At 57.5% G+C, this 14,887-nt stretch overlaps 1 protein-coding gene across 1 annotated transcript; it reads right to left on the bottom strand.

The window, feature by feature from the left end:
* Nucleotides 1–281: 281 nt before the first annotated feature.
* Nucleotides 282–2,560, bottom strand: LOC149525247 (uncharacterized). Its single transcript, XM_089776200.1, has 2 exons — nucleotides 1,980–2,560; nucleotides 282–966 (listed from the first exon to the last, which is right to left on the bottom strand). Exons 1-2 carry the CDS (start codon nucleotides 2,500–2,502, stop codon nucleotides 329–331), a joined length of 1,161 nt encoding a protein of 386 aa, XP_089632326.1. The 5' UTR covers nucleotides 2,503–2,560; the 3' UTR covers nucleotides 282–328.
* Nucleotides 2,561–14,887: the final 12,327 nt, after the last annotated feature.

Genomic DNA, 14,887 nt, shown 5'->3' with positions numbered 1-14,887 from the left:
GATAGAGTCATGAATTTGTTGTCCACAGTTGTAACCCTCTTTAAATTGAAGTGGCTAATTGGCATCTCACATAATTTCTGTACAGTTACTAGAGGAACACAATAACCACACAAGATTGAAATGAAAACAGAACTTTTTATTTACAAAGGAGGGGGGGGGAGCTTTAACTGCAAGAAGGAGGGGGGGACCTTTAACTGCGAGAAGGAGGGGGGGGGAGCTTTAACTGCAAGAAGGAGGGGGGGACCTTTAACTGCGAGAAGGAGGGGGGGGGAGCTTTAACTGCGAGAAGGAGGGGGGGACCTTTAACTGCGAGAAGGAGGGGGGGCAGTTACTGGGACGGGTGGCCCCTGCGAGCGCCCCTCTGGGGGCGGACCTGCCCACGCTGGGCAGACCGCGTTGGGGCAGCCTGCACGCTGAGGTGCCCACGAGTAGGAGCACGAGTAGGAGCACGAGTAGAAGCACGAGTAGGAGCACGAGTAGGAGCACGGTCTTCAGGGTCAGGAGCAGGACCATGAGCAGGGTCAGGGTCAGGAGCATGAGCAGGGTCAGGGTCAGGAGCATGAGCAGGGTCAGGGTCAGGAGCAGGAGCAGGAGCAGGAGCAGGAGCAGGGAGAGGAGCAGGAGCTGGGAGAGGAGCAGGGATAGGAGGGGGCATGGGCTGTGCTCCCGGAGGGATGGCGGGGGCATGCGGTCCGGCCATGCCATAGTGGATGGCATGTATTAAATGTGCCGTCAGGGTGCCCATTGTGGCACGCATCTCGCGGCATTCCTCCAGGAACGCAGCCCATCCCTCCTGCCGCCACTCCTGGTCCCCCTGCACACGCTCCGCAATGGAGGTCTGGATCCCCTCCACCGCGGTGACATGACGCCGAAGCAGCTGGTCCCGGTGTCGGAGCCTGGGCCTCCGGGCTTGGGCAGCTGGGGGTGCCGCTGCTGCTGGAGTCGCTGGTCTGGTGCTGGGTCCCGCTGCAGGGAAGAGAAGAAAGGACGGGTCAGTCAGGCAGGCCATCCACTGTCCCCACACTTCCATGCCCTCCACCCCAGAGCCCCAGGTGACCGCACAGTTGTGGCTTGGGCCCACTCAGTTCCCCTCCTGCTCCCGGGGGGTGTTGTATGTTGGCAAGAAGGACCACCCCTGGGAGTAGGGTCCTCCCTGCAGTATTGTAAGCACCGGTCTGTATCCTGGCTCCGTGCAGGGCAGGAGGGTGCTTGTGCTGCGTTCACCTGTGGAACTCCCTGCCGGTGGACACTGTGAAAAGCTTAGGGCTAATCACTGGTGTTTGACAGGGAGCGAGATGCATCCCCACGCAGTGCCTGGGAGCACACCTGTCAGTGGCGGTCTGGGCTCTCAGATCCCATTGCGTGCGATATCTCCTGGTCAGAACCAGAAAGGGTGACTGGGTGGGGGGATGTCCCATCCTTGCAGCAAAACTCAGGGGCCCATCTCCCTCCCACTATCCCTCCCGCAAGCCTGGTAGCCCAGGGACAGGTGTGGCCGCAGTGGGGACTTCCCTCGGGGAACCTGCCAAGGCACTGGGAGCAGGTGAGCGGCTCGGTGGCGGTCCACGGTCACAGGACTGTGACGCTGCACTTATCCCAGGAGCAGCTGGCTGTGCCTCACAGCCAGGCCTGGGACAGTGTGCCATTCCCTGTGCTGCACCCCTTGGTGGAGCAGCAGGCTCTGGGCTGAGTCCCTCGGGCCCTGGCCGGTTCCAGCCGGCATCCACCCTTCCCCCTGATCCCGCTGAAATGTGTGTGAGAAGCACGGTCCCAGCCGTGCCCGCAGCTGCCTACCACGGCCACCTGCCGCTCAGTCACCAGGCTGCACGTGGTTGCACGTGCTGCTAACTGCCGCATGCTATGCAGCGTGCAGCTCACGTGGCCTGAGTGACATGCTCTCCCCTTCCCCCCTCCGGACACTTGGGTCTCGCTCGCCCTCCGCCCCCCGCCCTTTGGGAGTGTAACCTTCAAAGACTCACCAGTGGGTTCCTCCCCGGCCACAGAGGAGCTGCTGGAGGGGGCCTGCTGGGTGGCAACGCTGGCCTCCTCTCCCGAAGCGCCGCCGCTGTCGTCTTCCTCCTCCAGTTCGGTGGGACGAATGATCGGGGGGTGCTGGCAGGTGTCAACGGGGACAGCTGGGCCTTGCGGGGCTGGCTCGCCCAAAAATGAGTTCAGCCGCTCAAAATAGGGGCAGGCATCAGGCCCTGCTCCCCTCCCCTCCGTGGCCCGCACGTACCCCAGCCGCAACTCCTTAACCTTCGAGCGGACCTGCTCGCAGTTGCGGCTGGGGTGCCCTTGCTGGGCGAGGTTCCGGGCCATCCGGGTGTACAGCTCAGCATTCCGGCGGCGGGACTGGAGGTCATGGAGACCCTCCTCCTCCTCCCACAGGTCCAGGAGGGCCTCCAGCTCCCTGGGGGTCCAGGATGGGGCCCTGCGCTTCCGGCCCCTGGGGGCTTCCTCCTCTGCCCCGGGTGACGGTGGCTGACCACCTCGAGCTGCCATGCCTCCGCTGAGGTGGCTGGGCAGCACACTTGCCACGTCGCAGAGCTGGGAAGGGAGGTCTCTGAAGGGCCTCCTGCCACGTGCGGCCAGTAGCGTGCTGGCTCTTTAAGCCTTCGGGTAATGCGGAAGTCCGTGGCTTCTACGGGGTCTCCCGCCGTCCAAACCGCTTTTTTACGTTTCTTCTGCTTTTCCGGAAAAGCTGTCTACACTGGCCCTTTTCCGGAAAAGCTTTTCCGGAAAAAGGACTTATGCCCGAGCGGGAGCATCGTACGGTTTCCGGAATAGCGGCTGATTTTGTACAGTACAGCATCGTTGCTTTTCCGGAAATTCAAGGGCCAGTGTAGACAGCTCGCGGCTTATTCCGGAAAAGCGGCTGATTCTCCGGAATAAGTGGCCCAGTGTAGACACACCCTATGAGAAAGTTATATCTCTATATTATTATAGATAACTGTGATTTCATCCAATTGCTAAATATGTTCCTGAGAAAAAATAATAGTAGCAGAGAGGCTGTCATGGAGCCCCATATTGCATCAACCTATTCTTGAGTTCAAAGATGAAGTAAGGGTGTATAGGGATGTGGTGGATGTATGCAGACCACTGTAAGAAAAGAGACTACCCCAGGTGCAAAAAAGCAACTTCAACAGACAAACTTAGGAAGTGCTAAGTTACATGAAGGCTATGTCTACACTGGCATGATTTTCTGGAAATGCTTTTAACGGAAAAGTTTTCCGTTAAAAGCATTTTTGGAAAAGCGCGTCTAGGTTGGCAGGATGCTTTTCCAGAAAAGCACTTTTTCCAGAAAAGCGTCCGTGGCCAATCTAGATGCGCTTTTCCGCAAAAAAGCCCCGATCGTCATTTTCGCGATCGGGGCTTTTTTGAGGAAAACACTACTGTGCTGTCTACACTGGCCCTTTTCCGGAACAGTTTTCCGGAAAAAGACTTTTGCCCGAACGGGAGCAGCATAGTTTTTCCGGAAAATCACTGATGATTTTACATTAGATCGTCAGTGCTTTTCCTGAAATTCAAGTGGCCAGTGTAGACAGCTGGCAAGTTTTTCCGGAAAAGCGGCTGATTTTCCGGAATAACTTGCCAGTGTAGACACAGCCTAAGAGTAAGGGCCAACTATGTAAAAGATACTAAAGAAATAACAAGAGTCCACTTTGCAGTGTGTAAACAATTAAGTGAGTCAAATGGACGCATGATTAAAGGTAATCAAATGCTAGTTCCAAATGAAATGAGAAGAGAAATCCTAAACCTCATCCAAGAAGGACATTGTGTGTTAACTAAATGCTATGAATAGTCTGACCAGTCAGTGTGTTGGCTGGGCATATGCAAGGACATATTTTATTCTTTATCTGCATGTGAGCATTATGGAACTAACAGACCAACACAACACAAAGAACATTTAATAACTCTTAACAGAGAGACCTTGGAAGAGACTAGCTACAGAATTATGCATGTGTAGAGGCTGGTCATTGTGGACTATTTTTCCAAGTATATAGAAATAAGGTATCTGAAAGACATAACATGTCCCTGAGTGTATGTCTACACAGCAGGGCTAAAGTCAAATTAAGCTATGCAGCTTCAGCTATGTCAATTGTGTAGATGAAATTGAAATAGCTTACTTTGGCTTTTGGAACTGTCTACACAGCAGGAAGTTAAAGGAAGAACACTCTTCCTTCGACTTCCCTAACTCCTTGTGAAATTAGGGTTATCATGAGTCACAGTTAGAAGTCCTCCAGCTTGACATTATTTCGGAATAAAGGCTTTTAGTGTAGATGCACACTGTTATCTTGGTCCCTGGTAACCAAAGAGCAGAGCTGCCTGCTACCAGGCGTGTCTCCAGGTGGCGGACAGGAGACCTCATGTGAGAGGTCTGCTGAAAAATACGCATGTCTCATCATGCTAATATGCAGCCGTGGACCAGCAGTGGCAAAGCTACCACGGTGTGATGGGATATGGGTTGGCGTCCGTTGTACTGATCAAAAATCATATGTTCCCAATGATAGCATTGTAAAATGGCAAGTGTAGCCCGCCATTAAATAAGGCTGCCGCCCCCACTGCCTTGTGGGTTAGACTGGGAGGGTGAAAGTCTAAGGGAAGAAACCCCTGAAAGAAAATCCCTCACTGCCTTGCAAGTAGTTTCAGGCGAGTCAAAGGCCATCGGAGTAAACCCAAACAGAAAATCAGGAGTGGAGATCCTAAGGCAGTTAGCAGAAAGGACACATCCAATCTGTTTTCCAGCATCTCCTACAACCAGTCCAGTTCCAAATGTATAGACTTTTGTCTTTCCTTTGGGATTAACTAGAAGGATTGACAGGGGGATAGTGTCCTTGGACAATGAACGATCTCCATATTATCTGCCCAGGCAAAGCAGCAGAAGACAGCATAGAGAGGACACTCCATTCTTGCTGTTAAGCATGGTCATAACACGGAAAGTGGCAGATGCCGGTTATAAGCCTTCCTAAATTGGCAAAGAGGAAGATGCCAGGGGTCACTTTCGAGGGTGGGAGGAGTCATCACACTCCACTGGTCAGCTACCGCCCGCCTTAAGCCGGACATTCCCCGGACAGTTAGGTGCTGACCCGCCATGTCTGGCTGTCCCATTGGGCGCATGGGACTAGACCAAAAGTCAAAAAGCAGATGAAATCACGTGCCTAACAGTAATAGAAAAACTTCAAATTTCAGAAGGGGAACACGGAACATAAAAACCATGTGTCCTGGAATTAATAATGATTCTGACGATATGACCATAATCATCAGAAAATCTGCGCTAATGGATCAACAACTCATCAGGTTGAACATTGATATTGCTGCCCTTCAAGAGACTAGACTTGCCGATTCTGGATCTATAAGAGAGTCCCACTACACCTTTTTTTGTCAAGGAAAACATAGTGATGAGAAATGCCTGCATGGAGTTGGCTTTGCCATTTGCAACTCGCTGCTTAAGTCAATATACACCAAGTGCTGAATCCAAGCGCATCATGGCTCTTTGACTATTCACTGAATCAGGCTACGTCAACATCATCCGTGCCTACGTACCAACTCTGACAACAAATAGCGCAGATAAAAATCATTTTTCTGAGAGCTTGCAGAAAGTAGTTGATTCTATCTCATCAGATGAATAACTTTTCATCTTGGGAGATGTGACGGGCCGGCCCCGGACCAGGGGCGAGGGGAGCGGAGCCCCCGCCGGCCGTCACTCTCCCGGGGGCGGGGCGAGCGGAGTCCTCACCGGCGGGGCTCTGCCGGCCGGCCGCAGACCCCCCAGCAACCCCACAACTCTAGCCGCTGGGGGCGGCAGGCGGGGGCGCTTCCCCCGCGCTTGCGCCGGCAGCCGATGGGCGGCCCCCCCCCCGCCGGCCCACGCAGGGAAGGCGGGGCCGGGGCGCACGGCAACTGGCGAGGGCCGCCAGCGGGGGCGGGCCCGGAAGGGGCGGGGCCCCGGGCGGCGGCCGGCGCGGCGGGCCAGTTTAAAAGTGCCCGCCGCCGGAGAAGCGGGGCGCAGGCTCCTCGCGGCGGCGGAGGAGCAGCCCCCACCGCAGGATGGAGCGTGAGCGCCACACAGCCCGGCTGCCGGCCCGGCGCTGGTCCCGGGGCCTCCGGGACAGCCACTGCCCCTGGCGAGCACTCAGCCCCTCGCCAGACGGCAGGAGGACCCCACCGCGCCGAGTCAGGAGAGACCGGGACGGCCAGGAGCGTGCCAGGGCTGGAGAGCTCACCCCTGGGACGCCATCGGAACACGAGACACCACAGACCGCCGAGTCAAGGTAGGCGCCAGGGCGACGGGGATCGGACGGCAGACCCAACAGGAGGGAGGAAGGAGCCCGGGGCAGGGCGCTTCTGGCGGCCGTGGGTGGACGGGCCACAGGGGGGAGAATCCTCACCCCCCTCGTCCACCGTGCCGGGGCGCTAGCGGCCCCGGCGCTCAGGGCCCCGGGCTGGGACCCGGAGAGAGGGCGGGACCGGGTCCCCCTCCCTCCACACGGGGAGCGTCCAGCACCCGACAGCCACACTAACCGACTGGGACCAAACTAGAACCCCGGGCTGGGGGAGGAGGACCTAAGGCTAGGGGCTCCGGCCCCCCCATCCCGCTCGGCGGGTACTCACGGCCTGGGGTTCGCTGACCCCCCCTTCTGGCTGGGAGGGGGTGATCGCACCCCAGGGGCCCGGACTCCACACCGGCGGCCCAGGGACGACACAGGACAAAAGGAGGACCAAAAGGGGTCCGCAGACCCCCCCTCTCGGACTGGGAGGGGGTGATCGCACCCCGAGACCCTCACACGTGGTGGAGAATGTGGGCATGACCCCCACTAAGTGACAGGCGGTTACGGTAGGGTGTCCTCTGCGCCTAGGGAGCAGACGGAAAGGCATACCACCATGGATGCTCAGCAGCTACTCGACTGGGTGAGGGAAACCCAGCAGCAGCAGCAACAACAGCAGTCCCAAATGATGCAGCAGCTGGCGAGCCAGTTCCAGGATCAGCAACGGTTGCTGGTGCAGGAGCTGTCGGCCCAACATGAGAAGTGGATGCACGGGGCTCCCCCGCCCAGCTCGGCGGGAGGGCCGGCGTGGCCGAGCGACGACGGCAACCGCGATCTGGGATCGTTACCCCTCCGCCTGACCAAGATGGGGCCCGGGGACGACCCAGAGGCATATTTGACAACTTTTGAGAGGGTGGCTACGGCTGCGAGGTGGCCGGAGGCCCATTGGGCGACGCTGTTGGCCCCGTACTTGTCCGGGCCCGCCCAGATGGCCTACCGGAGCCTAGCAGCCCGGGAGGCACTGCAGTACAACCGGGTGAAAGAGGCCATCCTGGACCAATTAGGGATTAACAGTGACACGTACCGCCAAAGATTCCGTAACGAGCGATTCAAACCAGGGGAGCGACCTCGAGTCTTCGCACAGCGCCTGCATGAGTGGGCTTGGCGGTGGCTGGAGCCGGAGCAACGGACGGGCACCGAAGTTGCCGAAATGGTGGCCCTGGAGCAATACGTCCACCTCCTTCCCCCGGGTGCCCAGAAGTGGGTCCGCCGGCACCAGCCGGGAACTCTAGCGGCAGCCATCACACTGACGGAGGCGCACCTCGATGCGGAGGGCGGGGAGGTCGGAGCGCGCCGGGAGTCCATGCCCGGCCCCGCGACGAGGGATGCACCGCGGGCCCGCGGGACAGGGCCGACACCGGCCAGAGGCGCCCCAAAGCCACCCGCCGGCGGGGGGCGGCGCTTGGCTCCCATCTGGCCCGCGAGGCCGGGGGAGGCCCCCGGGGAGGGCAGAAAAGGCCACGAAGAGCAAGGGGGCGGCGACCGGAGGGCGCCGAGCCGGACCGCCTGCTATCAATGCGGGCAAGAGGGGCACTTGAAACGCGACTGCCCGATGATGGATTGTACCCTGTCCACACCAACCCCAGGGGACCCACAGACGGGACCGGCACGACCAACAGTGACCGTCTGGCTGGGGCTGAAACCCCTGCAGGCCTTAGTGGACTCCGGCTCCGCGCTCACCCTGGTACGGGAGGAGCTGGTACGGGAGGCCCCACCCACCGGCGAGACCGCCCAGATGAAATGCGTGCACGGGGACGTGCGAACCTATTCCACAGTGTGGGTCCACTTGGCGGATGGGCAGATGGCCAGGGTCTGGCGAGTGGGGAAGGCCCCGAACCTACCACTCCCCGTGGTGATAGGGAGAGATTGGCCGGGGTTCCCGGGACTCCTGCGGAAGGGGATGGACCGGACGGACGGACGGGCCCCCGCGAAGGAAGCCTACGTACACCCTCGCGCCCCTAGCCCAGTGGCGCCCTCGCGGGGCGGCGGAAGCGACGACTCCGACTTCTTGGAGGAGCAGCGGACCGATGAGACTCTACGGTACGCCTGGGAACGGGCCGGTGATCCGGACGAGACGGACGAACGCCAGCAGGGCCCCCGCTTCCAGGTAATCCAGGACCGCCTATACCGTCTGGTAACAGGCGGGGCGGGGGAGGGGGAACAGAGACAGCTGGTAGTCCCCCAGACCCGGCGGAGGGAGGTCCTGGACCTCGCGCACACAAACCCCTGGGCGGGGCACCTGGGCCGGGAAAAAACGCTGGCGCGGGTCCTCCGCCGATTCTATTGGCCAGGGGTTTACCGGGCGGTACGGGACTTCTGCGCCTCGTGCCCCAGCTGCCAGAAGGTCGCAACGGGCGCCGTCCCGGTGGCCCCCCTGGTACCCCTCCCGGTAGTGGGCACCCCCTTCGAGCGGGTGGCCCTGGACCTAGTAGGGCCACTGGAGCCCTCCCGGGCGGGGCATCGGTTCATCCTCGTGGTGGTCGACTACGCCACCCGGTACCCGGAGGCCGTCCCGCTCCGCAACGTCAAGGCCCCCACGTTGGCGACAGAACTGCTTAAAATTTTTGCGAGGGTGGGGTTCCCGCAGGCTATTCTCACGGACCAGGGGACAAACGTGACTTCCCAGCTGATAAAGGAGCTGTGCACACTCCTCCGCATTAAAACCCTGCGGACGTCAGTATACCACCCCCAGACTGACGGACTAGTAGAGCGATTCAACCGCACCTTAAAGGACATGCTCCGGCGGGTGGTGCAGGACAGCCCGAGGGACTGGGACCAGATGTTGCCCGCCCTCATGTTCGCCATCCGCGAGGTACCCCAAGCCTCCACGGAATTTTCCCCATTCGAGCTACTATATGGGCGGCAGCCCCGGGGGATCCTGGACATCCTAAGGGAGGACTGGGAGGCGCAGTCGGCCCGGTGCCAGGGCACGGTACAGTATATTTTGCAGCTCCGAGAGAAGTTACGGCGTCTCGGCGCCTATGCAAAGTGGAATCTCTTGAGGGCCCAGACGCGACAGGCCCACTACTACAACCGCACGGCCGCGAACCGCCAGTTCGAGCCCGGCGACCGAGTGTTGTTGCTCCTGCCCACCCAGGAGTCCAAACTCCTCGCGGCGTGGCAGGGCCCCTACGAGGTCGTCCGGAAGGTAGGAGACGTGAATTATGAGGTGCGGCTGACCGGGAGACGAAGGGCCACGCAGATCTACCACGTGAATCTGCTCAAAAAGTGGGTGGCCCGGGAAGGACTCCTAGTGGCGCCCGCGGACCGCGACGAAGACCTCGGCCCCTCCCCAGCCGACCACGCGGAGGAAGAGACCCCGTCCATAGGGCCAGAGCTGACGGTGGACCAACGGACGCAAATGGAAGAACTCCTGCGCCGGTTCCGCCACGTTCTGACGGCGACCCCGGGGACAGCGAAGGTAGGGGTGCACCGTATCAATACCGAACCAGGACAGGTAGTGCGTGAGGCTCATAGACCCCTCCCCCGAAAGGTATGGGACACCGTCCGGCAGGAGGTGCAGACCATGAAACAATGGGGGGTGGTAGAAGAATCGCAGAGCGAGTGGCGCAGCCCCATAGTCTTGGTCCCCAAGCGAGACGGGAGCGTGCTGTTCTGCATTGACTTTCGAAAGGTTAATGGGATTTCGCAATTCGATGCTTACCCCATGCCACGGGTGGAGGAGCTGCTGGAGGGCCTGGGGAGGGCTAAGTACATCACCACCCTAGACCTATCGAAAGGCTACTGGCAGATTCCCTTGGAACCCCAGGATAGGAAGAAGACCGCGTTCGCCACCCCCTTCGGGTTGTTTCAGTTTCGCCGGATGCCGTTCGGACTCCACGGAGCAGCAGCGACCTTCCAGCGGGTCATGGACCAGGTACTGGAGCCCATGAAGGGGTACGCAGCAGCTTACATCGATGACATCGCCGTATACAGCGTGACGTGGCCAGAGCACCTCCAGCATCTGGAAACCGTGATGCAAGCGCTGCAGGAGGCAGGCCTCACAGCGAATCCCCGAAAGTGCCACTTCGCCCAACGGGAGGTGTCCTACCTCGGTTACACCGTGGGAGGAGGGCAACTGAAACCACTGTTGGGAAAGGTGGAAGCCCTTCGGAACTACCCGCCACCATCAACGAAGAGGCAGGTACGAGGGTTTCTGGGATTGGCGGGATATTATCGCCGATTTGTGCCGGACTTTGCCACGATCGCAGCCCCGCTGACTGAACTAACCAAGGACGCGCACCCCAACAAGATCCAGTGGACGGCACAAGCCGACCAGGCCTTCCGCGAACTAAAGCGCAGGTTAGTCCAAGCCCCAGTGTTGAGGCAGCCTGACTTTGAAAGACCATTCTCTTTATACACAGATGCATCCGAATGCGGTTTAGGAGCAGTACTGGCCCAGGACCATGACGGAGAGGAACACCCGATCCTTTACCTGAGCCGGAAACTCCTACCGCGGGAGAGGAACTACGCCACAATCGAGAAAGAGGCGTTGGCGGTGAAATGGGCCATTGAGACCCTAAGGTATTATCTATGGGGCAATAAATTCAAACTAATCACGGATCATGCCCCGCTTGTGTGGTTAAATTCCATGAAAAACTCGAACCCGCGCCTAACGCGCTGGTATATGGCATTACAACCCTACCGCTTCGACGTAGAATACCGAGCGGGAAAAAAACACCAAAACGCTGACTTCTTTTCGCGGGCGTTCGAGCCCGTGGGGGATGAGGGAGACCCCTCGGTAAGGGGGGGGGTGTGTGACGGGCCGGCCCCGGACCAGGGGCGAGGGGAGCGGAGCCCCCGCCGGCCGTCACTCTCCCGGGGGCGGGGCGAGCGGAGTCCTCACCGGCGGGGCTCTGCCGGCCGGCCGCAGACCCCCCAGCAACCCCACAACTCTAGCCGCCGGGGGCGGCAGGCGGGGGCGCTTCCCCCGCGCTTGCGCCGGCAGCCGATGGGCGGCCCCCCCCCCGCCGGCCCACGCAGGGAAGGCGGGGCCGGGGCGCACGGCAACTGGCGAGGGCCGCCAGCGGGGGCGGGCCCGGAAGGGGCGGGGCCCCGGGCGGCGGCCGGCGCGGCGGGCCAGTTTAAAAGTGCCCGCCGCCGGAGAAGCGGGGCGCAGGCTCCTCGCGGCGGCGGAGGAGCAGCCCCCACCGCAGGACGGAGCGTGAGCGCCACACAGCCCGGCTGCCGGCCCGGCGCTGGTCCCGGGGCCTCCGGGACAGCCACTGCCCCTGGCGAGCACTCAGCCCCTCGCCAGACGGCAGGAGGACCCCACCGCGCCGAGTCAGGAGAGACCGGGACGGCCAGGAGCGTGCCAGGGCTGGAGAGCTCACCCCTGGGACGCCATCGGAACACGAGACACCACAGACCGCCGAGTCAAGGTAGGCGCCAGGGCGACGGGGATCGGACGGCAGACCCAACAGGAGGGAGGAAGGAGCCCGGGGCAGGGCGCTTCTGGCGGCCGTGGGTGGACGGGCCACAGGGGGGAGAATCCTCACCCCCCTCGTCCACCGTGCCGGGGCGCTAGCGGCCCCGGCGCTCAGGGCCCCGGGCTGGGACCCGGAGAGAGGGCGGGACCGGGTCCCCCTCCCTCCACACGGGGAGCGTCCAGCACCCGACAGCCACACTAACCGACTGGGACCAAACTAGAACCCCGGGCTGGGGGAGGAGGACCTAAGGCTAGGGGCTCCGGCCCCCCCATCCCGCTCGGCGGGTACTCACGGCCTGGGGTTCGCTGACCCCCCCTTCTGGCTGGGAGGGGGTGATCGCACCCCAGGGGCCCGGACTCCACACCGGCGGCCCAGGGACGACACAGGACAAAAGGAGGACCAAAAGGGGTCCGCAGACCCCCCCTCTCGGACTGGGAGGGGGTGATCGCACCCCGAGACCCTCACAGGAGACTTCAATGCAAGAGTGGGCATTGATACTTCATCATGGCCTATTTGCCTGAGACATAATGGCATCGGAAAAATGAATGAGAATGGCCAAAGGCTACTTGAATTTTGTTCTATTAATGAACTCTTCATAACAAACACCTTCTTTCCTGGAAAAGAATGCCACAAAGTTTCTTGGCACCACCCACGGTCAGGCCATTGGCATCAACTGGATTTTGTCCTAGTGCAAAGAAAGAACCAAAACAGCATAAAGTCCATAGTGCTGACTGTGACATGGACCATTCCCTCATTGTCAGTAAAACAAAACTAAAAGCAAAAAAATTCCATCGAACCACGCTGAACAAGTAGCCAAAAATTAACTGTATGAACACAAGGAATAGTGCTAAATGTGAAGACTTTGCCAAAGCCTTTGCAAAAAAGTGGGAAGAGAATGCACATGTAGAATCAGTTGAAGAAACATGGCAAACTCTTTGTAGCGCTATTTATGAAGCAGCCCGTGAAGCTTTTGGCAAAAAAAGTCATCCAATAAGAACTGGCTTGAGGAAAATGCTGACAGATTGATGTCCCTCATAAAGCAGAAGAACGAAGCATATCTTGAATACATCAAGAATCCATCCGACAGCGCGAAGGCCAAACTACAGCATGCAAAAGGCCTACTCCGGAGAGAGATCAGGCATTGCATAAATCAGTACTGGATAGATATTTGCAGTGATATCCAGGTTGCCTCCGATACAGGAAATGCAAGAGCCATGTATGAAGGCCTAAGGAACGCTTTAGGTCCCAACATTACTAAGATTGCTCCCCTAAAAAATAAGAAGGATATATCAGTTACAGATAAGAGCAAGCAAATGGCCAGATGGATTGAGCATTATTCAGAGCTGTATTCAGAGGAACGAAACATCATGTCAGAAACCGGAGACTTCATTCCCAATATGGAAAAAATGCAAGAACTTAATGCCATGCCAAGCAAGCAGGAACTGATAGATGCTATAGATGCACTGACAAGCGGAAAAGCGCCAGGCACAGATTGCATTCCTGCTGAGGTACTCAAGCACAACAAAGACTGTCTCATTCTCCCTCTTTATAATCTCATTCTGAAGTGCTGGACGAAAGGGGAAAAACCACAAGATTTGAAAGATGCAAATATTGTCACCTTATATAAGAAACAAAGGAGACAAGGGAGATTGTAACAACTATCGTGGCATATCTCTTCTTAGCATTACAGGTAAAGCTTTTGCAAAAGTCATCTTAAGACGCCTCCAACTGTTGGCTAATTGCATACATCCAGAGTCACAGTGTGGTTTTTGTACAGGAAGATCAACCATCAACATGACCTTCTCCCTTCACCAACTACAGGAGAAGTGCCGTGAGCAAAATATGCCACTTTATATCTCTTTTGTGGACCTCACAAAGGCGTTCAGCATTGTTAGTTGACAAGGACTTTACCTTCTACTTGAGAGAATAGGCTGCCCACCAAAACTATTGCAGCTGATCATAGCTTTTCATGAGGGTATGAGAGCTACTATCCAGTTTGATGGATATACATCAGATAGCTTTCAGGTGAACACAGGAGTAAAGCAGGGCTGTGTTCTTGCCCCAACCCTATTTGGAATATGTTTCTCAGTCCTCCTAAGCTGTGCATTCAAGAACTCACATGGTGGCATCTACCTCGATCCAAGATCTTACGGATCACTTTTCAGTCCAGCTAGATTGCGGGCGAAAAGCAAGATAAAGAAAGTGCTTATCAGATAACTGCTCTTCGCTGCTGCTGCTGCTATTGTAGCTCATAATGAAACACAACTCCAGGATCTTATGGCCCAATTGTCAAGAACCTGTCAACAATTTGCTCTTGCCATCAGTTTTAAGAAAACTGTGGTCTTTGCATAAGGTAACACAACTTCATCATGTATTATGCTAAATAACAACCCTCTGGAAGTAGTTCTGAAGTTCTGCTACTTAGGTTCAACCATAACTAGCAACTTGTCATTAGATGCAGAAATTAACATTCATATTGGAAAGGCAGCTACCACTTTCAGCAGACTAACAAAACGTGCATGGGCAAACTCACAGCTCGCAATTAGGACAAAGATACTTATCTACCAGACATGTGTGCTGAGCATTCTTCTCTGTGGATCAGAAACGTGGCCCACCTATGCAAGCCAAGAAAAACAACTTAGCTCTTTCCATCTCCGTTGCTTATGCAAAATTTTGAACAGCAAATGGCAAGATAAAGTCCCAAAGAGAAAGTATTAGAAAGAGCTGGAATGTCAAGCATGGCAGCCATTCTGCATAACAGAAGGCTATGGTGGCTGGGTCACGTGAAGAGAATGGACAATAACCGCATCTCAAAGAACATTTTGTACGGAGAATTGGCAGAGGGAACAAGACCAAAAGGACGCCCTAAACTCTGCTTCAAGGACTACTGCAAAGCTGCTTTGCTAAAGTTTCAGATAGACATTAATAGTTGGGAAGACCTGGCAATGGACAGAAGTACCTGGCATCAACACCTCCGCCAAGGACAAAAGCACTATGACAAGACTTTGTCAGAAAACCAGAACAAGAAAAGAATGAAGAGGAAAGAATGGATGATAACAACTAACACTACTACAGCATGGAGCTGTACCTACTGCAGCCGAACATGCCTTTCTCACATTGGTCTATTGAGCC

The sequence above is a fragment of the Pelodiscus sinensis genome, chromosome 2 (assembly GCF_052426305.1).
Source record: "Pelodiscus sinensis isolate ZL-2025 chromosome 2, ASM5242630v1, whole genome shotgun sequence".
Taxonomy (NCBI): domain Eukaryota; kingdom Metazoa; phylum Chordata; order Testudines; family Trionychidae; genus Pelodiscus; species Pelodiscus sinensis.
The sequence above is the reverse complement of the archived record's forward strand: the minus strand, read 5'-3'. Positions and strand labels throughout refer to the sequence as shown.

Coding starts and splice junctions, on each gene's coding strand:
- LOC149525247 (XM_089776200.1), bottom strand. CDS start 2,502: ATGGCAGCTCGAGGTGGTCAGCCACCGTCACCCGGGGCAGAGGAGGAA. Junction 967..1,979: donor GGCCGGGGAGGAACCCACTG/GTGAGTCTTTGA, acceptor TCTTCCCTGCAG/CGGGACCCAGCACCAGACCA.